This window comes from Thunnus thynnus, chromosome 19, assembly GCF_963924715.1.
Source record: "Thunnus thynnus chromosome 19, fThuThy2.1, whole genome shotgun sequence".
Taxonomy (NCBI): Eukaryota; Metazoa; Chordata; class Actinopteri; order Scombriformes; family Scombridae; genus Thunnus; species Thunnus thynnus.
The window spans coordinates 4,719,928-4,746,365 of NC_089535.1; the positions used below are offsets into that span (position 1 = coordinate 4,719,928).

Sequence of the window (26,438 nt, forward strand, 5' to 3'; positions counted from 1 at the left end):
CACGTTATTGTAAAATATGTCAGCGGGATTCATCGTCAGTTTCATGTCCATCCATCCGGTCACGGTTGAAATGTTTCAGTCTGAACCAGAGTGGTTGACCGACTTATGTTGCCAATACAAAATCAATAAGAACACCCATTTTCAGCGGACTATATCTCTTCTCTTATATAATTCCAAATCAAAATATGGCAACAGCCGAACAGAAATTAAAGAAATAACTGTATATAACCAATGATATGTGTTTATCTGAATATCAGATTCAGATCCTGACATCCTGTGAAAGCTTCACGTCGTCATTGAGTGTCATGAAGCTTCGGGGGTTACAGATGACCAGCTTGTCTTTACGGCACCGCGTCCCGCCACTCTGTCAGAACGCATTAAGAGCTACGAGCCGTCATCGTGTGGCAGCAGGTTAGATCCCCTCCAGCGTCGCCGCACCACCATCAATGATCTAATTAAGTAACTTACAGGAGCAGCTCTGCCAAGTCCCCGGTTGGTACCCACAGATATAACAGAGATGATGTTGAGAAATTCTACCACTTTTTACTAATAAAAGGTCAAAACATTTTCACAAAAACATTAAAAACTTTAATATTTCAAGACAGAAAAATGTTTGCTTATTACACTTATTAAATTAATAGCAATGTTGTGTTTTACTGTGCATTAGATAAGATCATCTGCCTCCTTTTCCTTTTTATTTAAGAGATTTTAGTTCAGAAATGACGTTACATCATCACATCTAAAAATAGCGGACAGAGAAAATTAATATTTCTAAATTTGCATCTGATAGTCATAATATATATTTTTACTCTAACAGCTGCCAGTTATTTATTTATTATATACACTTGTACACTGTAAATTCCTGATCTGTCGTAGTTTTTCTGTCTTTATCTTTATTTTTTGTTTACATTATATCTTTATATATTTATATATTATCTTGTTGTTGTTGTGTAGAATTGTTATTACTTGTCCCAAGTCTCATCTTAAGCATTTCATTGTGCAGATGTTATTCTGTATAAATGACAAATGAAGTAGAACTTGGAATATATACTGTATTTCATTACATACAGAGTTCAAATATGTTTTATATTTGATTATGAGCTGTTTGTAATTCTTTGCAATCAAACTTTAAATCATAAGCTCTCATAACATCGGGACAGCTGTGGCTCAGGAGGTAGAGCGCGTTGTCCACTAATCGGAAGATCGGCAGTTCGATTCCCGGCTCCTCCGGTCTGCATGTTGATGTGTCCTTGAGCAAGATACTTAAACCCAAATTGCTCCTGATGGCTGTACCATCTGTGTGTGAATGATTAGTTTCCTCTGATGGGCAGGTTGGGACCTTGCACGGCAGCCCCTGTACCCATTCAGTGTGTGAATGTGATTCGTAGTGTAAAAGTGCTTTGAGTGGTCAGAAGACTAGAGTAGAGAGGCGCTTTACAAGTACAGTCCATTTACCATCACATGACGAAAAGACAGAAATACTGTTGTGGTAAAGACGAGGTGTACGATGAGTTTTGATTTCAGTTTGTTTAACCCTTTGAACCTTCGGGTGCTCTTCCTGATGTTTCTTCCATTTGTTTTTACTGTTAAAGAGTTTTTATTTATTTATATCGAGGGTCTGAGGATAGAAGATGTTGTCTTGCCCACCAAGACAAATTTGTGATTTGTGATATTTGACTGTACAAATAAAAATTGACTTGACTTGAATTTGAAGATGTCACCTTTGTGCTGTAGGAAACTGTTTACTTATGTTTTATAGACCAAATGATAAATCGATTAATCGAGAAAATAATCATCAGATTAGTAGATAATGAAAATAGTCATTAATTGCAGCTACAGACACAGATGTAGCTGAGGTTTGTTTTACTGGAGAATAAAAAAGTCATAAATTTGATTATTATGATTTAAGAACCATAGTTATATGTTTTTTTTCTGTGATTTTAAAGTGGTTTTACTGACGAGTATCTTTAACAGACTTCTGTAAAGGTTCTGGTGATTTTTACAGTACGTGTCTGTTTGTGCATTTTGGTTTAACAGAGTTACAGTTTTGAGATTAAAGGGTTATAAATGTTGACCTAAATTGTGAGGACAAAGGGTTAAGTCACATTTTAATCATCCATGCATTCATATTCTACACCCACTTATCCTGTTCAGGGACGTTTTAATTCAGAGTATACATAATTTAAAAAGTACATGGATGCATATGTAAATCTTCCGCTTGTGTGTTTATGCATGAATACATTCCTTAGGCCTGTATACATCACGGTGAAAAATTTAATTATGACAGTTGTATGAATAAGAACGAATTTCCAAGTCATGTGTGTAACAGTCGGCTCATCTGAATGTGGCGGTTTCAGATTTCTCAGTGTGATTGTTGGTCTATATTTATTGGTTTTATAGTTAAATCCATCACTATTATAACCTGATTATAATCCTCTACTATAAAATAAAATATTTGTGACATCTCACACAATTTTATTGTTTGTGACAGAGACAGACAGAGGAATCACTTCATTATATAATTATTTTATCACAAGAAATTGACGAGAAGTAAACAATGCACATTATTAGTTCTTAACAAAAAACAAACTGATCTACCCGACTGCAGACTGATGAGAATAGAAAGGAAGAGCAAAAATTAATCTGTGTGATCTGTCATATTCATATAAATACTGTATATACTTTCAGTCTCATCAGTGTCAAAACTAGCACTAATGGAAAGTTATTATTAACCTTGACTGAGCTCGGCTGCTCTACCTTGTGTGACATCACGTCCAATATCTAATTTTGAAGTGGATATTAATAATAATAATAATAATAATAATAAGCTTTATTTATAGAGCACCTTTCATGACATAAAATGCAGCTCAAAGTGCTTTACAAAAGAAATGTAAAACATAGATACAGATATATACATATGCACAAGCACATAGATACACACACACACACCTATATATGCGTATATATATACATACATACATATATAAACATATACATACATATACACACATACATATATCTATACATATACATATGTATGCGTATATATATACATACATAAACATACACACACACATACACATAAACAGGATAAATATCAGTTAAGACATAGTAAAGGAGTAAAAGACAAATTCTAGAGATAAAATCATAGAGGTAAAACAAAATCAATTAAAGGCAAAGTCATAGAAGGAGGTTTTGAGTTGCTTCTTAAAACAACCGAGGTGTCCTGTCTGATATGAGGAGGGAGCATGTTCCAAATCCTCGGTGCATAACATGAAATAATATTGAAATAATGAAAGCTGCCTTACAAAAACGAGTCCACATGTCACTATAGTTTACATATAGTAACATATTTTGGTGAAAATCCTGTTTCTACATTATTTTCCTCCACACTTCTGTGCCAAACTGCAAGTTGCTCTTTAAACACCGAGCTCAAACTGGAAAAGCTACTTTTAAAAAGTGTACTATTTACTTTTTAAAGATCCCCTTCAGACAAGTTTTCAGATGTATAGAAATACGCTTTTTTGAATAATAATTTGTGTCCAATAAGATTTTCTACAAAAAGAAGTTCAATTACCTTATATTAAAATCTTCAAAATGACATCTCCTCCTTCTCCCTCATTAAAAATCCAGAATCTGTGAATATTTAAATATTGTTTATTTCTAAAGTTTTCCAGCTGGACACCAGATGTTTCCTCCTTCACTGTAAAGTTCATTCTCAGTGTTTGTGCACTGGAGGCTTCATGTTTCCACATCACACTTGTGTAAGTTGCAAAACTGGACCATGACCGGCTCCAAACCGGTTGTGATGTCACAAATCCTGCTCGTAGGTGCACGTGTTAAACTGAGATTTGAGGTGAAAACAGAGAAACTTTTCTCTTTCAGCAGATGAATATGAAACCAAACTCTGCACAGAGAAGAACAAACATCCAACTGAAGGAACAAGAAGAAAAAATATGATTTTGAGTGGAGGAGAACTTGGAAGATACAAATAATGTAAATATACTTAAACCTGCATTAACTGAGTTTTTTGTCCACTTGTTTTCAGTGGAAACAAGTAGTGAACACAACTCTGACACATCATCAGCTTTAAGTTGATATGTTGAACTTGTTAGCAAACAGTTGTTTATTTCCACATCCAGCAGTTACGGAGCAACATTATCATTCATGTGGAGTCGTGTTTCTGTCCACCTGGTGAATATAAGTCCAATATTCACTCTCTTTTAACTCTGTTTTTACTCTCTACCAACTCCTGAGGGAAATATCTGGCTCTTTAGCTGCTAAATGCTCCACTATGTTCACCAGCTTGCTGTTTGGTGCTGAGCAGGTAGTGTACGGTGGCTTTTTAGAGCTTTTTCTCTGAAAACAGCTGCCTGCTGCGGCTGAAAACGACGCTATGAGGAGAGTGAACCAAAACAGTAAAGTTGCAGCCGGACAGATAAACAATGAGCTGAAACTCACTATAAAGCTCCGTAAAGCCGAGAGGAGCTGCAGAGTCACTGATAATTCTCTGTAGGTTCATCACTACGAGCCAAACACATTATACACTGACAGCTCAGACATTATCATAGAAAATGTCAATTATAGCCACATTAATTAGCGAGTTAGCATGAGAAATCTCCAAATGATACATCTAGACCTATTTTCCGCTGATAATGAGAAACTTTTTCCTGCATTTTTGTAGTTTTTACTTATTTAATATATTCTCTCCTCTGATGCTGCCACAGGGAGAAAGTAGGCCTGTGTAGTAATGATGTAACGATAAGCGGGTGAGAGACACTTGCTAGCGTGTGGCGGCTACGGACCAGAGAGAGGCTTAAGGGCTTGTTTATGTGTGTGTGTGTGTGTGTGTGTGTGTGTGTGTGTGTGTTCGGGGGGAGGGAGGGTTTACATAACCATCAAGGCTTGTACAGCTCCTTGCATTGCTAATGCGGCTTCCCCCGGCCACAAGCCTGCTTTAAGCTGGAGGATAACAATGAGAGAGAGACAGACAGACAGACAGTCAGACAGACAGAGGGAGCTTTAAGCCCTGCCCCGTGCCCCGCACCCAGTATCACTATGTCCAGTCACAAAAATCAGTTCATCTGTCTGCCGTGCACGGACACAAATACGCGAGCAGCCGGCTCTTAGTGCTGGAGACTCAGCATCACTTACAGAACATGACTTGCAGGACGACGGTACTAAGTTTGAATTATTCACTTCATCTCTCTTTCACTCGCAGAGCACAGATGACACAAACTGGGATTCAATACGCTCAGGCAATATGGAAACACTCAAACTATGCAACAAAGATTTAATTTTTGGGTAACATTTAACTTTAAGACCCCTTATTTATCATTTATAAGCAGTTTATAAACATTTAATAAATGTTCATAACACACTTATATAGTTATAAGCAGAAATAAGGACAGTTTATGTGTTTATCAATGTTCAGTATTTGTCAGTAATTAACTTCTCCTATTAAGACAAATTTTATATCATTACAACTGTGTTTTATTGTATTGTCATTCATTATCTGTTTATACAGCAGCAAACACTTATGGGTGTCCACAAGAGGAATTATAGTCGTTGACAAATACATTAATACACACATATATCTGCTTACAACTACATAATTGTGTGTTATAAACCATTTATTAACTGTTTATATGCTGCTTAAAAATGCTAAATAGGGGGACTTGAAGTATTACCAATTACCAACAGTCTACACTACAGTGTATTTATATTTTGTTAATATTAAAGTTATACTTTTATGGATTCTTTGCCACTTTTGCCTTCAGTAACATCACAGTAGTTTAAGTTAGTTTAAGCCAGTTTCCTTCTGTCGACATCTAGTTCACATTTCCTCTTGTTATTTTCCAACATACACTTTACAGTCTTTAGCAGGAAAGCTAAAGTCTGTAAAAGTCTGTGGCTCTTGTGTTGTGTAGCCGGATGCAATCAGGCTCAGTGTGACCTTCTGCTCTGCCAATGATAGAACTACATGTTATCGCTTTATGCAAAGATTTGATTTGCTGTATTGAAATAAGGACTCCAGCTACGTAAGCAGGTGATGGAACTGTATTTAATCAAAATAATGTAAAACTATTAATTTTAAATATGAATTTCCCCCATTTGCTTTCTGATTTTTTTCCTCGAAGGACAAGAGATTTATAGAGCAGATATGTTGCTGTAGTATCAGTCGGACTTTAACCCTCAAACAGCCCTTTCAAGGTCCGTCCCACCGTGAGGAGCAGGTAAAATGTTCTCCCAAGGCCTAAAACTCAAAGTGGTCCTCACAAAGATAGACACACAAGTACACACACACACACACACACTCACAGAGAGCAACTGCAGGATTTAAAATATCCACACAGCAGCTTTGGGACATTTCCACAGCTAAAGCATCAGTCCTGACACACAGCGTTGGCTATATCTGAAGAGAAATCAAGTAATTTAGCTTGTTGTTAGATAGTCTTTTGTATCGCAGTCAGAGAAAGACAGATCCACTCACAGTACAGTAAAAGGAAAGCTACAAATAGCTCAGGTAGCAGTAATGTGTGGTGGAGTGTGTGTTTGTGAGGTGCAGTTGTGTTGACTTGGTATTCAGACAGTGTCTGCAGGCAAAAGGACCAGTAAGGATGCTATTCTTAGTCGAGCACAGCAGCATCCCAGAGCACCGCCACCCTTACATACAAACTCACAAACACAAACACAGACAGCGTGAACATGTTCAGACTCAAAAATGACAGAATCCTGCTTTCATATTTGTGAACATTTTGTTTTTAAATGCAATAAACGTAAAACTGAACTCTCTCACTCTCTTCTCTATTTATTTGTCACAGAGAAAAGAAGTCAAACATGTCCATGTGTTTATATAAAACTGTCTCAAAATCTAATTTAATCATCATAATCTTCGTCTTGTTCTTCATCACTGACCAGCTCCCCTTGTATACCAACACTTTCAAATAACGTCTCCATAAATCTCCTCTCACCTCATATCTCTGTGTTTCTACCTCATCTAACTTGCTGTATGTGCTACAGTACATAAGCCACTTCAACTCTCAACTCTCATCACCATGGAAACACATCAGTCAGGTGGTCCGGCTGCCGCATGGGTTGATATCCTATAGTGGGCAGTACCATTAGCATAAAGAAATGGTGGGCAGAGGAAGAATAAATAAGTAAATCACCACAGATTTCACATCTGGCATGACAATTAAAAATAAATGCACAAAAACTAGTTTGGATGTACTTTTAACTGACCTACTGCTCTCTGTACTTTACTCCATAACAGGCTGATAATGGCAGAAATTAACAGGTGAAACATTATGGATTAGTAATTTGGAGAAAGCATTTACCTAAAGTTGCTCTGATCAATATTTTTGCATTAAAAATGGGTCAGACGACTACGACCCAATTCCAGTGTCCACCCTAAACCTTAAACACTGAACCTTCACTGACCAAAGTATCCAAAGCCTGATATATGTTATTCCTCTGTGCTGTAGACCTCCATTGTTGTCCAAAAACTATTAAAAACACATCAGTGAGCCACACCACTGTACTGGGTGACATGTTTCTTCATTATGAAGAGTTTGGTCACGTTAGTTTGTTTAGAAACGGCTCCAAAGACTAATAACAGCGATCATGTTTTCACTCTCTGGAGAGTAGTTCCTTGTAGGATCAGATATCAGTCTAGATGACTGTTTGCCAACACATATCAACTGTGCAAGGTGAATTTATGGGCTTGTTATGCTGATCTCTAAATATCTGCAAATTGATACTAAAATAATTACTGGAACTATAACCTTAACCGCACTTAATTTGTGCACAGCAGTCTTGCATACTGTGTATGTCATACGATGTTACAGATAACTGCATTTGAGCATATTTAAACAGCAATTAAGCAACTGTCAGTGCCATAGCAACTAAATAAACAGGAAAAGACAGACCATTATGTTTTAAGGTATCAAGGTAAGCAAAGTGTAGATTTGCGTACAATTAATTCTTCTTGTAATCTACAAATTACTCTCAGGAACAACCAGCTCAGCGTGATACAGGTGTAATAATAATCGCAGGCCTGTCCCTTCATTACTTACATGCGCTTAGCTAGCGAGCCTAGCTTACAAATGTTTCTAGTTCATTAAGCAGTAATCACAGCGGTAATTCACTGTTGTTCATATTTAATAGTCTGTTCACCTCATCTGAGACTAATCCAGTTTAGGGGGATGTTACAAATATTGTGTTCACTGGGTAAACAACTGTTGTCACTGACTGAATTGAGAACAACAAAGTAACTTCTCTAAAGTTATGACCTCTACGATTTCTATGACATGTGTGTGCACTGGTTTGTTAGTTAGTTTGGATATTTATTGTGATTGTCCAGCCCACACAGACTTATAGAGAGTCAAAGTAAAACCAGAATGTTCAGGAATAAGAAAACCTCATTCAAAATCCTATTGAGATTTGTAGTAATGTAAAAAACTAAAAATCCACCTTTCTGAACAGTCATGTTTTCACTCTCTATGCTTAGACAAGGATGATCCTTTTACGGAAAACAATCTAATACTGTTTATTCTGGATTTCTGTTTGTTTGAGGCCTTTGATAAACAGCATTTCCCATAAACCCCAGACGTTCACGGGTTAAATGTCACAGCTCGACAGACACACCGAGACCATGAGAGAGTCGAGGGGTCGCGGTTAGTTCAGACATGTCTGTAATAGAGCTGCAATGATCAACAGAAAATGAATCAGCAACTATTTTAATAAATGATTCATCATTTTATTCATTTTTTAAGCAAACATATGAAATATTTGCTGATTCCAGCTTCACAAATGAGATGATTTCATGCTTTTCTTTGTCATATACGACAGTAAACTGAATATATTTGGGTTTTGAGCTGTTGGTCGGACAAATAAAGATATTTGAAGACGTTGCCTTTGACTCTGCATAATATATAATAAAACATAATTTTTCACTTTTTAAAAAAATATATTTTATAGACCAATTAATCAGGAAATAATCAGCAGATTAATCAATACTGAAAATAGTCGTTAATTGCAGCCTTTGTCTGTAATAACAGCAGGACAGAGAGGAGCAGACAACAGAGATTACAGCTAAAAAAAAGTCTAAAAAATGACTTTAGAAGAAAGTGTTGGTGAATTTTATTTTATGAATATGGACAAAACCAAGTTATGATGATGTAATTACAGACGCTGCTCTGCTGATAAATTTTAATGGAAGCTGTAGTTTTTTCTGTACTCACAAAGTAATTGTTGTTTAACTTTGTTAAAATCACAAAGGTTTTGACTTCTGATGGGAACAGCTGTTGTGGAGCCAAGTTGTCCTTGAATACGGAACGTAAACTCCAGGAAAACACTTCTTTTTTTTTTAAGCAAGACAGATGAAATAAACACTGAATGAGAGATTGCACTGAGTTAAACAAAGTACTGGAACAGCGGCTAGACAGGAAATGACGTCATGACTTCAGCTCTTTATATATACATGCAAAATGAGGCACATTTAGAGACTACCCGCTGTTATTTTCCACATTGAAAACGGGAAACAAGGACCACAGACGGCCCGGAAAGTGGTGAGCTCATCCAATTAGATGTCTTCTTATCATACAGTAAACTGTCTGTCCCTTGCAAAAATACCTTTAGCCATGCAAAACAACACCGAGACAAGTAAAATAGTGAGCTGGAAGTTCAAAATTACCTCACTGGACCATGAAGAGTATAAAACTACACACATACAAGCCTCCTGTTCCATGTTAGGACTGACGAACAAAGATGTACATTCAGTATATCAAGTTTATTTTATTTAATGAATAAGATTCTTCTGACCACACTCAGCAGCATCAGATACAAATGATTGAATAAATCACGTGGCCACCAGAGCGCTGAGAGTGGACATCAAAAGATCTGAGTTATCAATCGTCCGATTGTGCTTTCATGTCCTCTGATGTTTTGTCTGACTTTAATGTCGCTCCCATTTAAAACCGCTGCCTTACATTTAAAGGCACAGAGTGACTTTCATAAAGCAGGGATCAAACAACGACTGTTTGTGTCATGAATCTTGTTACTTTCAGTCTGGATGTTAGATGTGTTTCGTCACAGACTGCTGCGTCTCCAACAAACAGGAACTACCGTACAGCTCAAAATGTGTCACGTAGAGCTGCAATGATTAGTTGATTAACTGAATAGAAGATCGAGAGAAAACTATTACAATCATATAAAATTATTAAACACTATTTTGATAATTGATTAATGGTCATTTTTCAAGTAAAAATACCAAACATTGAACAGTTGCAGCTTCTCAAATGGGACAATTTGGTGCTTTTCCTGGTTTTACGTTATCATAACTGATATCTTTGGACTGGTTTTGGACTGAGATTTAATTATTACCTTCTAGAAAACTGTGATGGGCATTTTCTTGTTTTTTTTTATGTTTTAGACAAACATTAAAAAAGGTAATTGGCAGATTAAACAATAATGAAAATAATTGTAAGTTGCAGCCTTTGTGTCACATATGATTTTTGCCTCTGTATGGTAGCTACTACTGAGGTTGGTCCAGACCTTGATAACTTACTTAAAGCGACTTTTGTTTTTGTTTTTTTGTCAATGAAAGTGATTTGCTGATTTTAGCATTTTGCACAAGTGCAAAATAAGTCTTGGAAAGCTGCTAGCATGGTTGTAGACCTTTAGTGGGGATTCAAACAAAAAAAGAGAAATGTAGGGGGCTTTGTTGGTGGGGAAATGTTGCTTCATAATCCATTAATCAGATGTGAAAACCAAGCGGCAACCTCTGGGGCTGTAAAATGAAGCCAATGCGGAAGTGCCAAAAACTGCAGTTCCTTGAATGGCCACTCGAGGCTTCAAAGGTGAGTCAATCCTCATAGACCCCCATGTTAAAATGCCCAACTTTACAGCAGAAATAAACATGTTTACAGCCCGGTGCAAAAAACGGTTTTGGTCTCTGTAGCTAATTTCCACTTTCATGACAACTGTACGGGGGGTGAATTTTTTTATAACTCACCCGTTTAAATTTTATTAAGCCGTAAAGTTCTGCATAATGAAGGACACGGCTGCTTTGAGTGACAGGTCCGCCAACGGCTAAGTGGCTTGCTTCAGCCATTCGGCCCGCCTCTTTGCCCATTTTTGATTGGCTGGGAGTTACACGGCGTCAAGTGCTGCCAAGATGGCGACGGCTGGAGCGACTCACTTTGAGCTTCAGAACCGTTCTTCAGAAACCAACGGGTGACGTCACGGTAACTACGTCCATATTTTTATACAGTCTATGGTCAAAACGCTAAACAGCAGTTTATAACACTCAAAGACAGGATATTTACAATAAAAGTTGTCAAGGCAGCCATTATTTTATCTTTCCTTGTGACGATCGTGAGGTAAACGGTAGAAATACTTCCTTCATATTACAAAGTAATCCACCAGGAATGTGCGCTTGCAGATATGTAACTGGCCACCACAGCAGCTTGCTGGAGGATGTCATGGCGCCCTACGCTGGCACCACACCATTGGACTGCCCCCATTCAAATAAATGAGGGCTGTGTTTTTCCCACACAGGACTGATGTCAGTCTGAACTTTTGTTAATTGACTGCTTTTGATTGTCTAGTCTGGTTTCCCAGCAGTGATGAGTAAACAGAAGCCACAGTGCAGGCAGGCAGCCCCCCCGTGGCTCTAATGCCAGCCTGTCACACTGCAGCATGAATCTCAGCTTATCAGTACCTTCCTGTTTCACTGTCTCTGATTAACTGTGTGTGTGAAGAACACTCAGAAACAGACTTTGATGGTGAAGAACAGACGATTGGCTGAATGTTCTGGCCTCAGTCCATCAAACTGTTATCATGTGAAGTAGAAACAGCTGGTTTCAGGTTTCTGTTTGTTGGTCCCTTCCCTTTCTCTCTTAATCCTTTCAAAGATGGTGTATTGGTTTAGCAAAGATATAAAGCTAGAATAACTACTGCACAGATGCATTATTCTAAAACATGCAGGTTATATAGCAATGAAACCTGTAATAATGATACTTCTGAGATGATTAGTCACAGAAAATATAGGAAGTAATTCATCAACATTTGCTGTTTTCTGCTTCACAATTGTAAGAATTTACCGCTTTTCTCTGTTTCATATCGTTGTGAATTGAATGTTTGGGGTTTTGGACTGTTGGTCAGACAAAACAAGCAATTTGAGGGAGTCAGCTTTATCTTTTTTCACAATTTTTTTGACATTTGATAGCCCGAACATTTAGTCATCTGAAAAATATTTTTTACAAACCTTCCCTCATACACTCTCCTTATCTTTATTGCTAAAACACACAAGCACTTCTTTCCTAAAATGTGCTCCGCAATGCAACAATCTCATCCTATCAAGTCATTTTCTTTTCTGTAATTCAGCTTTTAAAGTTTGATTTTCTTAAAACAAGTGAAATATATATTGAATACTTCTTTCATGTACTTTCATTCAAGTCAAGTTTCACTTTTTTGCCATTGTTTTTCCTGCCTTCCTTTCTTATTTCACAGTACAGTTTAAAATATTGTTAATGCATTATTTTTCACTTGTTTTAAGAAATTGAGGCTGACTTTTTGCAGTGAATAAAAAACATGAACCAACTGAAATCTTGTCAGCTTCCTGAAGGTAAAGAAAACACTTACAAGAGAAATGATTCATGCATTCTTTATGTAGAATTATAACAGGAAACCACCCAACATCTGAAACTAACACCTCGCCATCGCCACATCAACACATTTTACAGTCAAGTGAACTGTTTGTCATTTCTTTGAACCTCCAAACTAGAGTGTGGACAAACAGGTCTGTGCAAGCAAAAGTGTCAAAGTGTAAATAACAGATTATGGGGGAGGGTGTATCCTCCTCTGCATCCTGCTACTAACACTATTGTGTATGACAACAGGATGAACAACACAGGTGAGGTGATCGGCAAACATCCAATGACACAAAACACAGCGGACCGTTCTGTGGTATGTGAGGAAAATATGTTTTTAGTGATTAAACAATAAAACATTTGCATATGCAACAACCTGAAAGGCATGTTGCTACTTAATAGTAAAATTACAGATGTTATTATTTTGTTTGTTTAAAGGTTGCCCTCCTGGTACTTTCCATGTACAAGCACAATAAAGGAAAAGTCTATTATCTGCAGACAATGTGAGTCTTTCTCTGTGGAGCCAGCTGTTGGTTGTAAGGACACTGCAAAAGCAATGGAAATTACTGAGGTGGGGAGGGGAGCAAGGCTATACCCAGTGTTACTAATATTTCCTAATAAAAACAACACCCAAAATTATAAAGCATAAATAATTTATATCATTTTTTGCAAAAGTGTTCAAGTTTTTTCTTTCTATAAGGGATGTGCAGAGGGCCCAGTATTTGTATTTGTTGAGGCAGCAAAATTATTTGTATTTGTATTTGTATTCTAATAAATGTGGAAAGACGGTTAAAATATCCTGTTTTTGTTTTTTTACGCTTTTAATTTTAGAAAATTAAAGTGTTACAATCAGTGTTAATGAAGAGTGTGTCAGTAGTTCAGCTTTATCTCTTGATAACACCCCCAACTCCGAGAGTGATGTCCAAATTAGGAAATGTGCGTCATGTAGCAGGTGGATGTGACTCCCCTCACTGAGACCTGCTGATAGACGTCACAGCAGAGCAGAGGAGAGACACTGAGATAGTGATGTAACCGACCTGCACGCCGGTATTTAACATGTTTGTTTTTTCTTCCCAAAAACAAATAATTTTTTAAATATTTGTATGAAACAAATATTTGTACAAAAAAAAAAGACTATTTGTGCTTTGCCGAAAAACGTATATGTGTTCCTACTTTCTATTGACTTTGTATGTATTTTTACTGCGTCTAAAGTTTGCCTGTAACGTCTGAACTAACGTACTCTTCACTGTGCTGTCAGTTTTCTATAATGATGCAGAGTATAATGAAGATGTTCATCACAATCTTTGCTGGACATTCACTAATAAGATCCACATGTATTGTGTTTCAAAAACAGTCACATTGGTCCCATTAGCTCCTAGACTGAAACTCCTCTGCATACGCCATCTGTTTAATGTAAGTTTTTTATAACACTCTGCTTATAGTATCTGCTTCATCAGGACTGTGTGGGTGTGATCTGCAACCCAACAACTCTCATTACATTTAGATTCAAATGTTGCTAAAATAAAATAAATAAAGATTGGTGTTAACAGGTATGTGATATCTGCTTTACTCTTCAAACAAGCACAAAGAAAACAATGTTCAATTCTGATTATTTAGTCAGATCTGTTCTTTTTGTGTTGATGGTTAATATTTATGTTAGTAATTGACATGTATGCGGCTCTGGTGTGAACACTGCTGAGGTCCTAACCTACCACTCATGCACAGATTTAACCTAAACGTGAGCCACATGCGTATAAAAACAACAACAATAACGTCATTTGTGCAACAAATAAATCATAAACATGGATGACATGGCTTTGCTAGCGTTCATGAGGATGAGAGTGAGAAGGCGACAACGATGACACGCAATATACAGTATAACAAAACTGACTACACCCCTGTACAATATCACTAAAATGTTAAATGATTCAAAATGGTATCATCTTACAATAAGAGTAGTATTTTTAGGGTGAAGTGTAGGGTATTTGATTTTATTCATAATTAAAATCAAACAGGTTGTATAGACATAATTTAAAATACAGGCCTCAAACTACAACCTCAATGAAACAAATGTGATTACGCCTGTGACCGCCAATTCAGACTAATTGCCTGAACAAGGTTATAAAAGAACTTGAGAACAACACAACTTTGTCGGTTTTGGCCTGAGTCTGTCTAACGCAACATGGCGCCACATGAACAAGTAAGAAACCAAATTATTAGACTTCATAAAGATGGAAGAGAGCACAAGATCATCAAAACACAGCTGCAGCAGTGGTTAGGAGGTACAGGAGGAACCACGCTACTAATAACAGAAGGTGTAGCGGCCATCCTCGAAAAATGACACTATTTACACAACCTTGCATTGAAAAACAGATGGGAAAGTGCTTCTGACTCGGCACATTAATACTGACAGAGAGAAAAAGAAAAGCGAGAGAAATTAAAGCTTGTCTGCAAACATGGAGCGTTGCATTTTTGGTTTTGATAGGAGGGATTCTGTCAAAATTTAGCAACAGCAATCTCCTCCACAAGTGGATTCTCACAACATCGAGGCGTGTGAGCGGATGATTTGTTACCACATTAAAGCTGTGAACACGCTGTGACGCGTGTCTCTACAGTCATGACTGGGTCACGGAGTCACAGGCAGCGTGTGAGCAGCGTCCAACAAGGCGTGACAGATTAACCTGAGTATTAATGAGAAGATGAGCTTAATCCAGCTCGTATCTATCCATCCATAAAGGATCTGTTAACGACATGTGTAGCACAAATACAAGTTTATAAAATAACTCGTCTACATTACGCCAGCTGCTGACGGGAGGAAACACATCTTTATACCCCGCAGCGGCGAGAACAGGAATATGGGTCATTTAAAATTAGCATGAGCTTTCACAGAACAAATATTTTCATAAGGATTCATCTTGTTTATAATTATATTATCAGTAATGATAATTACTTATGTCTACCTCATTAGATGGTTAATGTCAGTCTGGAAAATTACAACCATAAAAGAGAAGTTTGCAGCCGCAAGGCAAATATTTATGTTAATGTCATCTAATGCAAAATATGGAAGTACATCAGAGAAGGGGAATTTTATTAGTTAATTTAAACAAAATCAGTTCTTGCATGCATGACGAGCATCACATTCAGCATGTTTAGTCGATTTATCGATTAGTCTGAAACTATTTTGATCATCGAATAATCGTTTTAGTCATTGAAAAAAAAGAAATGCCAAATATTTTTTGGTTCCAGCTTCTCAAATGTGAGGATTTTATAGTTTTCTTTGTCTTTTATGATGGTAAACTAAATATCTTTGGGTTTTGGACTGTTGGTCGGACAAAACAAGACATTTAAACTATTTCACTATATTCTGACGTTTTATAGACAAAACAACTAATCAATTAATCTAAGAAGAAATATTCAGCAGGTTAATCGATAATGAAAATAATCATTAGTTGCAGCCCTAAAGGAAAGTATAGCCAGCTATATACTAGCAAACCCTCCAAGACCAAAAACATAAAATGAATGATGAAGACCATGGCATGCTGTTTAAAGCTCCTACAAAGCTAGTAAGTGTTCAGAGTCAATTAAAGGACCAGTGTGTAGGATTTGTGTGCCAAGTGTGCCCTTATGTAAAGGCCCTCTCTAGAGCCAGTGTTTGGTTTGTCCATTCTGGGCTACTGTAGAAACATGGCGGTGCAACATGGCGGCCTCCGTGGAAGAGGACCCTCTCCCTATGTAGATATAAAGGGCTCATTCTAAGGTAACAAAAACACAACGATTCTTATTATCAGGTGATTATACACTAATTAAAACATAATTATGAATGTTATATTCCATTTCTGCCAAGTCTGTTCCACTAGAAGCCATTAAATTCTGTACACTGCACCTTTAGCTGATTGGTCCATACACTGAAAATTAAATCAGGAATTATTCTGATAATCGTTTACGTCATTTTTAAGCAAAAGTACCAAAAATTCACTGATTTTAGCTTCTCACATTTGAATATTTTCTGATTTTCTTAGTTTTCTCTAATAGTAATGTGGTGGCAGCACCACATGTGAGCAAGTGTTAGAAGTTTTCTTTTTTTTAACACTTAACATACAAACATTTCAAATAATCACAGTACACATAGTGTTTTGTTTTCATACAGCACACATTTTATTATTGACAGTTTGTTTGCTAATTTGAGTGCACGCATTTTGGTTAACATTCTGTCTTTAATATTTCTTGCTTGTGTTAAATCCTGATTTGTCTTTTGTTTCATGGATCCGGCGAGTCGGCACCAGTAAAGATGGCCTCTTATACTGTAGCAGGCAGGAAATGGAAGAGGCCAACCTGGCGTGCCAGAGGGGAGTCTGCCTCTTGGGATCCAGTTAACTTCAGTTATTTTAGGACTTTAAGTTTATTTTTCTTGCTTTTAATAGTTAGTTGGGTTGTAAATAGTTTCTTGATTTAAATCTTTGTTGAGATTAAGGTTAATTTGTGTTATAGAGATAATTGTTTATTCCTGCCCCCCCTTGTGTGTCCATGTAGACTAGCCTGTGTGTATATTATGTGTCATTTGTCAGGTCTGTTATGTTGAGTTCACTTTAGGCTGCTGTTTGTTTAGTTGACCTCAAGTTGAGTTAAAGGGTCCTAGTTTTTGGAATTACTTTCTTCTAGTTTTTTCTATTTTTGTATATTGGAAAAAATAATTTGTCAAGTTGAAATTAAGTTGTAAATAATAATAATAATTTTTGCTTAATACACCTTGTGTTCTTGAGTTTTACTGCTTCGTCCCTGACAAGTAAACTGCATTTTTTTTTTGAGTTTTGAAGATGTGAACCTTCGCTGTTTGAACTTCTGATGGACATTTTTAACCATTTTTTGACATTTTAAAAACAATCAAGACAGAGAAAATAACCTGTAGATCATGTAGAAAGTCAAGATGAAACGTTCTTGATCATGAGAGGATGTGCTGAAAAGTAAAACATCTGTCTGTCGTCCAAAACTAGAAATATTCTGTTGAAATGACATTTTCATTTTCTGTATTACAACATTTTTATAAACAAGCTTCTCCATCACCTGGACATAAGACATTAAAGCACAAGAGAACAAAGACGTTGTCTAATCTTTAGTATTATGTAAGTGTCGAGTCCAGACTCAGGTCAGGTTAAATAAATGATCTATGTTTGACCTCCAGTTATGATTATTGTAAAGCAAATAACAATCGAGGTATAAAAAACCTGATGTTTTGTTCTGGGTGTTTATGCTTTTTCTTTTAAAACATCCTGTATAGGGCTGCAACTAACAGTTATTTCCATTATCTATCAATCTAATGATTATTTTCCTGATTAAGTATTTAACTGTAAAATGTCAGAAAGTAGCAAAAAAAAGACCCTCTTAAATTTCCCACAAAGTCCAGGCTGACATAGAGAAATTGCTTGTTTTCAACCAACAGTCCAAAACCCAAAAATATAAAGTTTACTATCATAAAGGACAAAGACAAGTAGCAAATGTTCATGTTTGAGAAGCTGGAACCTGTTATTATTTGGCATTTTTACCAAAATTGTTGCCAATTAATCTTCTGTTCATTGTTTACTCAACAACTCCACCCTGATCCTTTCATTCTTCAGTTTTATTCCTTCCAAATCTACTGGTTCTATAGAGGAGGAATTAAACAGTGAATCATCTGTTTGGCTGGAATAAAAAAAACATTTTAGGACTTTATGAACTGAAAAACTTTCACAAATATGAATGTCACTATAAAAGAGTCAAATAACACTAATGTTTTTTTAAATGGCTGTTCAAAAGTGTTTGAGTTACGGCTGCAACTAGTCTACAGATAATTCTTCATCCAGTTAACCATAAAGTGTCAGAAAACAGCAAAAGAGTCCAGATTTATGTCTTCAAATGAATCCTTTTGTCCGACTAAGAGTCCAAACTTAAAGATTTTCAATTTATAATGATAGAAAACAACAAATCCTCCCACTGGTGAAGATGCTGCAACCAGAGAATGAAATGATTTAAATTATTAATCAATTATCTAAATCAGCAGTTCTCAAATTTTCTCAAGTCAAAGACCCTAAACTGACTCAAACTAGACCACAGACCCCCATCTGATAAGATTCTGCTTTTAGATGTTTTATTACAGAAAGTGTATAAAACCCATGACTGAAATAGTGACACATTCTGTCATTGTGTTACTTATAGATGAATTATAGTGACAATAAATGATTCCCCTTTTTGCTGGGGACCCTCTAGGAACGCCCTCATGAACCCCTAAGGGTCCCAGGACCCCACTTTGAGAACCACTGATCTAAATAGTTGTTGATTTTAAGTTCTTGTTGTTGTATTACACAGTCTGAATGTGTGTATTAGTTTAGATACATGCAGATGTGTTACTGTTGTAAAACTGTTGTTTCCTTTATCAACAAGGCGCTAAAATGACATTTCTACTGGTTTTAGAGAACTAAAATGTGAGTAAACATTACATCTGACTGGTTTTCCGCTGCTCTGGCATCTCCCAGTACAGTAAAGCGGGACGCACCTGCTGTTTCTCCATCGGCTCCTTGCTGATGGCGGAGACTTTGGGCGCCGGTGCCCGCTCGCACGTGCATCCCTCCAGGAGGTAGATACCGGAGGGCCTCGCGCTCTGGTCGTTCTCGAAGTAGAAGAGCACGTTCTGGTAGAGCGCGAAGTACTTCTCGGCCCAGCGGCTGTTCTCCGTGGTCTTCTTGCTCAGGAAGCCGCGCTTGGTTCCTTCTTTACGCGCAACCACCGACAGATACAGAGCGTGGCCCTCATTGTACCGCACGCTCTTCTGCATTTTATGTCCACACTGAATGTGATTTTGTTTTTGTTTTTTTATTGTAGTGCCAACTACAAACAGTAACCCCGAGGCATCACATCACATCTTCTGTAATTCAGTCACTGCCGGTGTTTCTAGCAGAAGGGCGCCACAGAGAAAGCGGTTAATATCCCCCGTTTGCAGGAAAAGGTAATCCAGGCTTACCATGGTATAAAAAGTTGGAGTGTCCGCGGCGCATCACACTCACCGGCTCGCATAGATTGAGGCTTTTAATGTGGGCTGTGCATCCAAGCAGAGCCGCAGAAAACAACCGCGCTTTACGACGTTTCCATCCTCCAAACTTTGGCGCGGAGTTAACCAGGCGCTGCGTTTTGTTTTGTTTTTTCTGAAAATGAGAGCGCGTGTCGTAGCGCCAGAGACTGCAGAAACAAAAATAGATTCAGGGAACAGACGGTGAAAACAGAATCACGACGGAGATCAGCGGTAATCGGCTTTGACACCAACTTAAAGAGACAGGTCGCCGCGCGCTGCTGCTGCTGCTGCTGCTGTCTGCCCGCTGCGCCTCGCTGGAGCGCACGAGCCAGTTGAGAAACGCCCCTCAGAGAGCGCAGGTGTTCAGGAGCGCGTGAATGAAAGTTTAACGTGTCACAGGCGGGCAGGTGTGTGTGTGTGTGTATGTGTGTGTGTGTGTATGTGTGTGTGTGTGTTGTAGTCTTGCTAACCTGCATTTCAGCTCCAAAAATTTAACCCTCATGTTTTGTTGATATCAGCTTCAAGTAGTGGAAAGTAATGAAGTACTTTTAATAAGTATTATAGTTAAATACGATGTTCAGGTACTTTTACTTTACTTGAGTATTTCCATTTTGCTTTATACTTTAACTCCACTACATTTCAGAGGGATATACTGTACTTTTTACTCCACTACATTAATGTAATAGCTAGTTATTTTGATTTTACCTACAAAACATGACCAACTTATAAAATATATGATGCATTATTATAGATTAAAGGCCAGACAGATGTTTTCAGTTATGTGGCTGATTTCATGGGATGAAATTGTGCAAAACTCTGCAGCCTCTTATATCTGGGCTGCATCGTGTCTTTGCACGACTGACACTATTCTCTCATTTATTTCCTCACATTGAATCTTTGTACATTATGACCACTGCAGGATCTGCTGTGTAGTTTTGTGCACTTTTCACTGAGGATGTTTGCCATGTGTGCACTACTATGTCTTGGACTTCTGCTTTTTCATGGCCCAGTTCCATTCAGAACAAAGCACGAACAATCATGTATAATACCAGAGTCATGAATATTGCTGCTTTGACATGTCAGAACGTCTGCTGTGAAAAGGTCTAAATGTTTCTATGTCTTGTTTGTTTTTATTGTGTATGTTAAATTGTGTGCACACACTGCAAACCAGTTTCCCTCTGTGATAATAATGAAGTAAATCTAAGTCAAGAAAAAATACATTTTATGTTGTTGCGCAAGACAATAACTCATGCACACAAATTATTATCCTTTTGAGCATAAGATTAAGAGATAAGACATAAAAAAAAATACAGTAAATATCATCTTTCAGGACCACAGAGCTCCATAATTTAACATTCTGAAAGGGGCCGTCTTGCACAATAAGTACTTCAACTTTTGATACTTCAAGTACATTTTGTTGATAATACTTACAGTATGTATAGAATTTTGGATACATGCATTTTTATTTTTTTTTTTTACATTTTAACACTTTTATTTACCATCTTATGTTACATCAATGTTTTTCCTTTTTTTCTACATGCTTTTATGTTCTTTTATGTTCTCGTCATGTAATTTTTGTTGTAAAGCACTTTGAGCTGCATTTCTTGTATGAAAGGTGCGATACAAATAAAGCTATTATTATCATTATTATTATTATGACTTATCTCCACTGTTTGCTGTATTTCTTCTTTGCGCACTTGGTTTTTAATAATGAGAACATTTCACACACAAAAAAAGGAGAAAACGACTCCAAACTGAACTCTGGAGACTCTTTTGTCAACAACTATACGGAATATGACACCGTAGTTAAATATATTAAACACAAGAAAACTAAATAAAATAATCTTCTTGTGTGTATGTCTCACTCTCTAAGTACACAAACGCTTAAAAGTTGGACAAAAGCAGAAGTTTCTATTTTTATAAAATTAGTGAAACGTTTCAGAGGATGGGTGTTTGTTTTGAAACTGTCATCCAGCCTGAAAGCACAAACAGATGTTGTGCTGCTTTAGTAGACAGAGTGAGTGTGTGTGCGTGTGCATAAATGCATGGAGACAGATGTTACTAGAGTGTGTCTCAGAGTGTGTCTCAGTGTGTGTGTGTGTGTGTGTGTGTGTGTGTGTGTGCATATATTTGAGTGTTTTTTAAGCCGCCACAGAGTTTGCCTTCCACTTTTGGTGGTGCACAAATTCTGTACATGATGTGCGGCAGTGGTTTGGAGGTTACTGAACCCACAGAGACCTCCTACAACCTCCTCCAGCCCACAGTCGCGGGGTCAAGACAAGGTCTGATTGTGGTCAGAGGCAGAAACACGCAACACTTTAGCAGCTTCTGGACATCATGTAACAGATAACACATGTATCACACTCAGATGAACACCATCAAAGACACAATGTCACACACAGACGATGACAGTGTAATCTGTTAGGCAGCTTAGTATCAGTTTACTGTGATGAAGTCTGACCCGGCTGCACTCTGCGGTGACCTGTTGAGGTTTTATTTGATAGTGTGATAATGCGACAAAGACACACGCTGCATTAAACACACACACACACACACACACACTTTCACTTCAATCCAGAGTGCATCTTTTCCTCGTGTGGCAGATCCGCCGCCACCCACATCAGCATGGCTGACTGAGAATTATCAAACCCACGCTGGTGCACATCTCTGCCCGCTGGGATGTTAAAACAGGACTGCCTGCTGGTGAGGGACCACACGCCAACGCCTAACCCACCACCTTGATACTGAAACTCTTCTGCACAAACACACACACAGATGCAAATGAGGCTCACTGTGGGAAAGAAATGGCACAACAGAAATATACAGCTCTGACCCAAGAGGAAGGTGAAAAAGTTCTGTACTTCAATTTTCCAGCAACATAAAGATTACTTTTTGTACTTTTATTTCAAGAATGCTTACATATGATAGTATTCATACTGGTGATTATACTTTTTTGCGGAAAAAAAACATATCAGACACACATTATTGTTCCAAGCAGAGTATTTTTACATGTCTTCTACCTGTCTGGAGGGGATCTTTAACTATATTGTAGTTGCCGTGCTCTTATATAGTAGAATATTGTCATTGAACGCAATTCAACACTCTGCAGAATTGTCTTATATCGACAGCAACAGCAGAAATGAGATGCAAGGAGAAAACATAAAAGCGCAAAATAAGAATAATAGAGCCTAAAAGTTTCTGAAAGGGAATTTGCAAGAGCTGGTAAAAAATGGTAAATGGGCTGCATTTATGTAGCACCTCTCTAGTCCTCTCAAAGCACTTTAGCATGTCAACATGCACCCGTTCACGCATAAAAGAAACCATGAGTTTTACTTTGTAGGTAAACAGGCTACTGTAAAGTCTTGGTGAGTCGATCCATTAACTGCTGCAGTAGATTAACCTCATCCTGTCGCGTCCTATCAGTTCCAAAGCATTAAAGGCCATATCTGACCCCCCCCCCCCCCCCCCCCCCACCACTCCTGCATTCACAGGCCAACAGCAGCAGCAATGCTGACAAATGAAAAAGTCTCATTGCAGCTTAATATCAGCAGTGGAAGCTGCACGGGGAGGGAGGAGAGACAGAAACAATCCCTACGAGGTTAAACGGAGGAGGGCAAGGACACGTTGCATCACAGCCGGGCATCGGACACACACTGCTCAGTTTCAAATGATTTTCAGGCTGAAGGTGACCACGACTCTGAGATTTTCTAGGCTTACAAAGCAGCACTCTCTCACCACCAACTGTCATCATCGTGCACCGTTCACTGCAGCTGCTTATTCTCAGAGCTCTGCAGGAGGCGTCCTACTTTTTTTTACTTTTACTCCACCTAATATCAGAGTAAAATACCAATAAAACTAAACACATCAGGCCAGTTTTCAGTCAGGTGGCTCGTACCTACAGAGAATTATCAGCTCCCCTCAGCTTTAAGGAGCTTTATATAACTTAGTCCCTCCAGGAAATCGTGATCTTATGATCGCAGTAATGGATGCAGATTCAACAAATCTCTGCAATATTTGTGGGAATTTGCAATTTTACAAAATTCCTGCGATTTCTCTGCGTTAAACAGTCCCTGCAGTCACAATAATTAACATGAGAGCTTGCAGTTCTACTAAATTACCAAAACTTTACCGCAGGAAATGGCCAAATCAACAGGGTTGGTGCCAGATTGGATCAGTCCCTCCAGCTGATCCAACCTAACATCCACCAATCAACAGACCGCTTGTGATTTGGACCAATTGTTGCATTCATAGAGTCACATTTCGTGTCATGGTAACTTACATCATCACAGCGCACAGGAAGTGATTACATATGACTCTTCATTGGTAGTAGTTTTTAGAAAATTAGCATCATTTTCCTTTGCTTGCAATTTTTCCAAATTCCCGCACTTTTTCCAGAAAAATAGCACATATACCATCGCAAATTGTTTCGTAATTCTTGAGAAAAGAAAAATCAAGCATTTTTGGAGGGACTATTTATAAAGTTTCAGTTTATTGTTCAGCTGAACCAAAACAGCAAAGTTACAGACCGTAAAAACCAAAACAACGAGCTAAAAGTTGCTTAACGCTCCGTAAAGTTGAGAGGAACTGCAGCGTTGGTGATAATTCTCTGTATGAGTGACTCCTTTCACATTACACATCATCATTTACTCCAATATATAAAACAATCAATTACTGCAGCTTTAAAGACAAATAGCTTGAAATGTTCCATATAGTAGCTTTAAGTTCACATTAGTATATTTGTAAAGTTCTCATTTTCAACATGATTATGAGATGCAACAATACAATACGACAATAATTGAATATATAAAACTGAAAAGGGAGAAAAGGTTACAATAAAAAACAAACCTATACCAAAGAAAAAAACAGGAAATTAAACAGGTAAAAAGCCGAAAGTAAATAAATAAAAACTAAAAAGACGGGGTTTTGAGGGAAGACTGAGTGTGTGTAAAAACAGAGCTATGAATAAAAAAACAGTTTTGTCACTAAACAGACAGATAGGTGGGGACATACAGGGACATAAGGGGCTTTTATACGAGCGCTCTCATCTGTAGATATAGCCAGCAGAGGATTACGGAGGATTAATATTACTGTGCGACTGCCACTATGACTGCTACACACACACACAAAAAAAAAGACTGATCCTGTTTTGTTCATGCACTATTATGACAACAGAATATAACTCAATATCTCTGGTACTGTGCACAATTTAGATCATAATTATTTATAAGAGCTGGTTAACACCTTAAATTCACTTCTTCTGCATCTTTTATGTGATGTGATTGTGTGTTGTGTTATTTCGGGAGAGAAGAACGCCTCAGTCCTTTAGTGGTCTGCAAAAATATAGTTTTGTGATTTATCTGGGCCATTTTTGTACCACAGAAGAGTAATTTATCTCTGACTGAGCAACGTTCTTTTTGTCTTTCTGTGTTGCAAAAATAGAAGTCCTGTAATATCTGTCAAAACAGCAACAGCATGAAAAAAAACCTCCATTACATCCACTAACAAAGGGAAAATGTACTTTTCCTACCACTGCCCACCTCAAGGTCAAGTTCAAGTTCAGGTTTATTTAACTTAAGGTGTAGAGTAGTGCTTAAGGTGACCTGAGTTAGTTAAAAAGGTGAAGTCCTGTCCAGGGATGTCTGACAAGAAGGCAGCAGGCTCAAGATAATCAACATATTAGCAAATGAGAGCATAAAGATCCCAAACACAAGAGGACACAACAACAATTCTGAAGCTAATATGAAGCTTCAGCGTCCAAATGAGTCAAATCAAGTAGATATCTTTCAACGTTACAGTCTTTTTAGTGTCAAAGTTCCTCTTTTTGTTATTATAATCACACCGCAGCTTTGCCCTGATGTGAAGAGGTTCTGGACAGATGTAATTTATTGCATCATCAATGTTAAACATGCAGATTTCTTATTGTCCAACCAAGAGCTGCAACTAACTTTTAAATCGGACAATTATTTTCTTGATTAATCGTTATGTCTATCTAAGAGTCCCAGAGTTAAAGGTGACGTCTTCAAATATCTTTTTTTGTTCGTCCAACAGTCCAAAACCCCAAAATAAACAGTTTACTATCATGTTTGACAAAGAAAACTAATAAATTATCACATTTGAGACAGTTGAAACCAGCAGATATTTGATATTTTTATATATATATATATTTTAGATTTAAAAAAAAAAAAACAATTTATCAATTATCAAGCCACATGTTTACTTGGGAAACAACTTGAGAATATCCAGCAAAGGCAAATACAAACTATGCTGCATAACATCTTATGAACAGGAAAATACAGAAAAGGGACTGTTAACATTTAGAAAACTGGCTCAAAGAATTTACAGTCTTCAGGGCTGCAACTAATGATTATTTTGAATAATATACTTTCTTTTTTCTTACTAAAGAAACCAGAAAATATTCACATTTGAGAAGCTGGAATCAGAGGATTTGGAAATTGTATTCTTAAAAATGACTCAAATTGATTATCAAAATAATTTGAATAAAATAAGCTAAAAAAGAATAAGACAGATAAAACAGGAGAATAAAAGTTACAGTGTAAGATATTAACCCTTACATTTGATTTAATAAAAAGCAGCAGCAAACAGAAAAGTCTTCAGCTGTGATTTAAAAGAACTGAGAGTTGCAGCAGACCTGCAGTTTTCTGGGAAGTAATTGATTAATCGACTGATCGTTGCAGCTCTAATGGTCTTATTAGCAATGGAGCAGCACCCCCCAATAAAATCAC

The 26,438-nt window shown here is 37.4% G+C and overlaps 1 protein-coding gene across 2 annotated transcripts in view; it reads right to left on the reverse strand.

Annotated features, from left to right (window-relative positions):
- rasgrf2a (Ras protein-specific guanine nucleotide-releasing factor 2a) overlaps positions 1-20,140 on the reverse strand; it is a 45,756-nt gene extending 25,616 nt beyond the window's left edge. For both annotated transcript variants that reach the window (XR_010924663.1, XM_067574298.1), the window contains exon 1: positions 19,183-20,140. Coding sequence is in view for 1 of the 2 variants with exons in the window: in XM_067574298.1 (XP_067430399.1) it covers positions 19,183-19,461 (279 nt within the window). In the remaining variant the exon portion in view is untranslated. The remainder of the gene's footprint in view (positions 1-19,182) is intronic.
- Between the last annotated feature and the right edge of the window lie 6,298 nt (positions 20,141-26,438).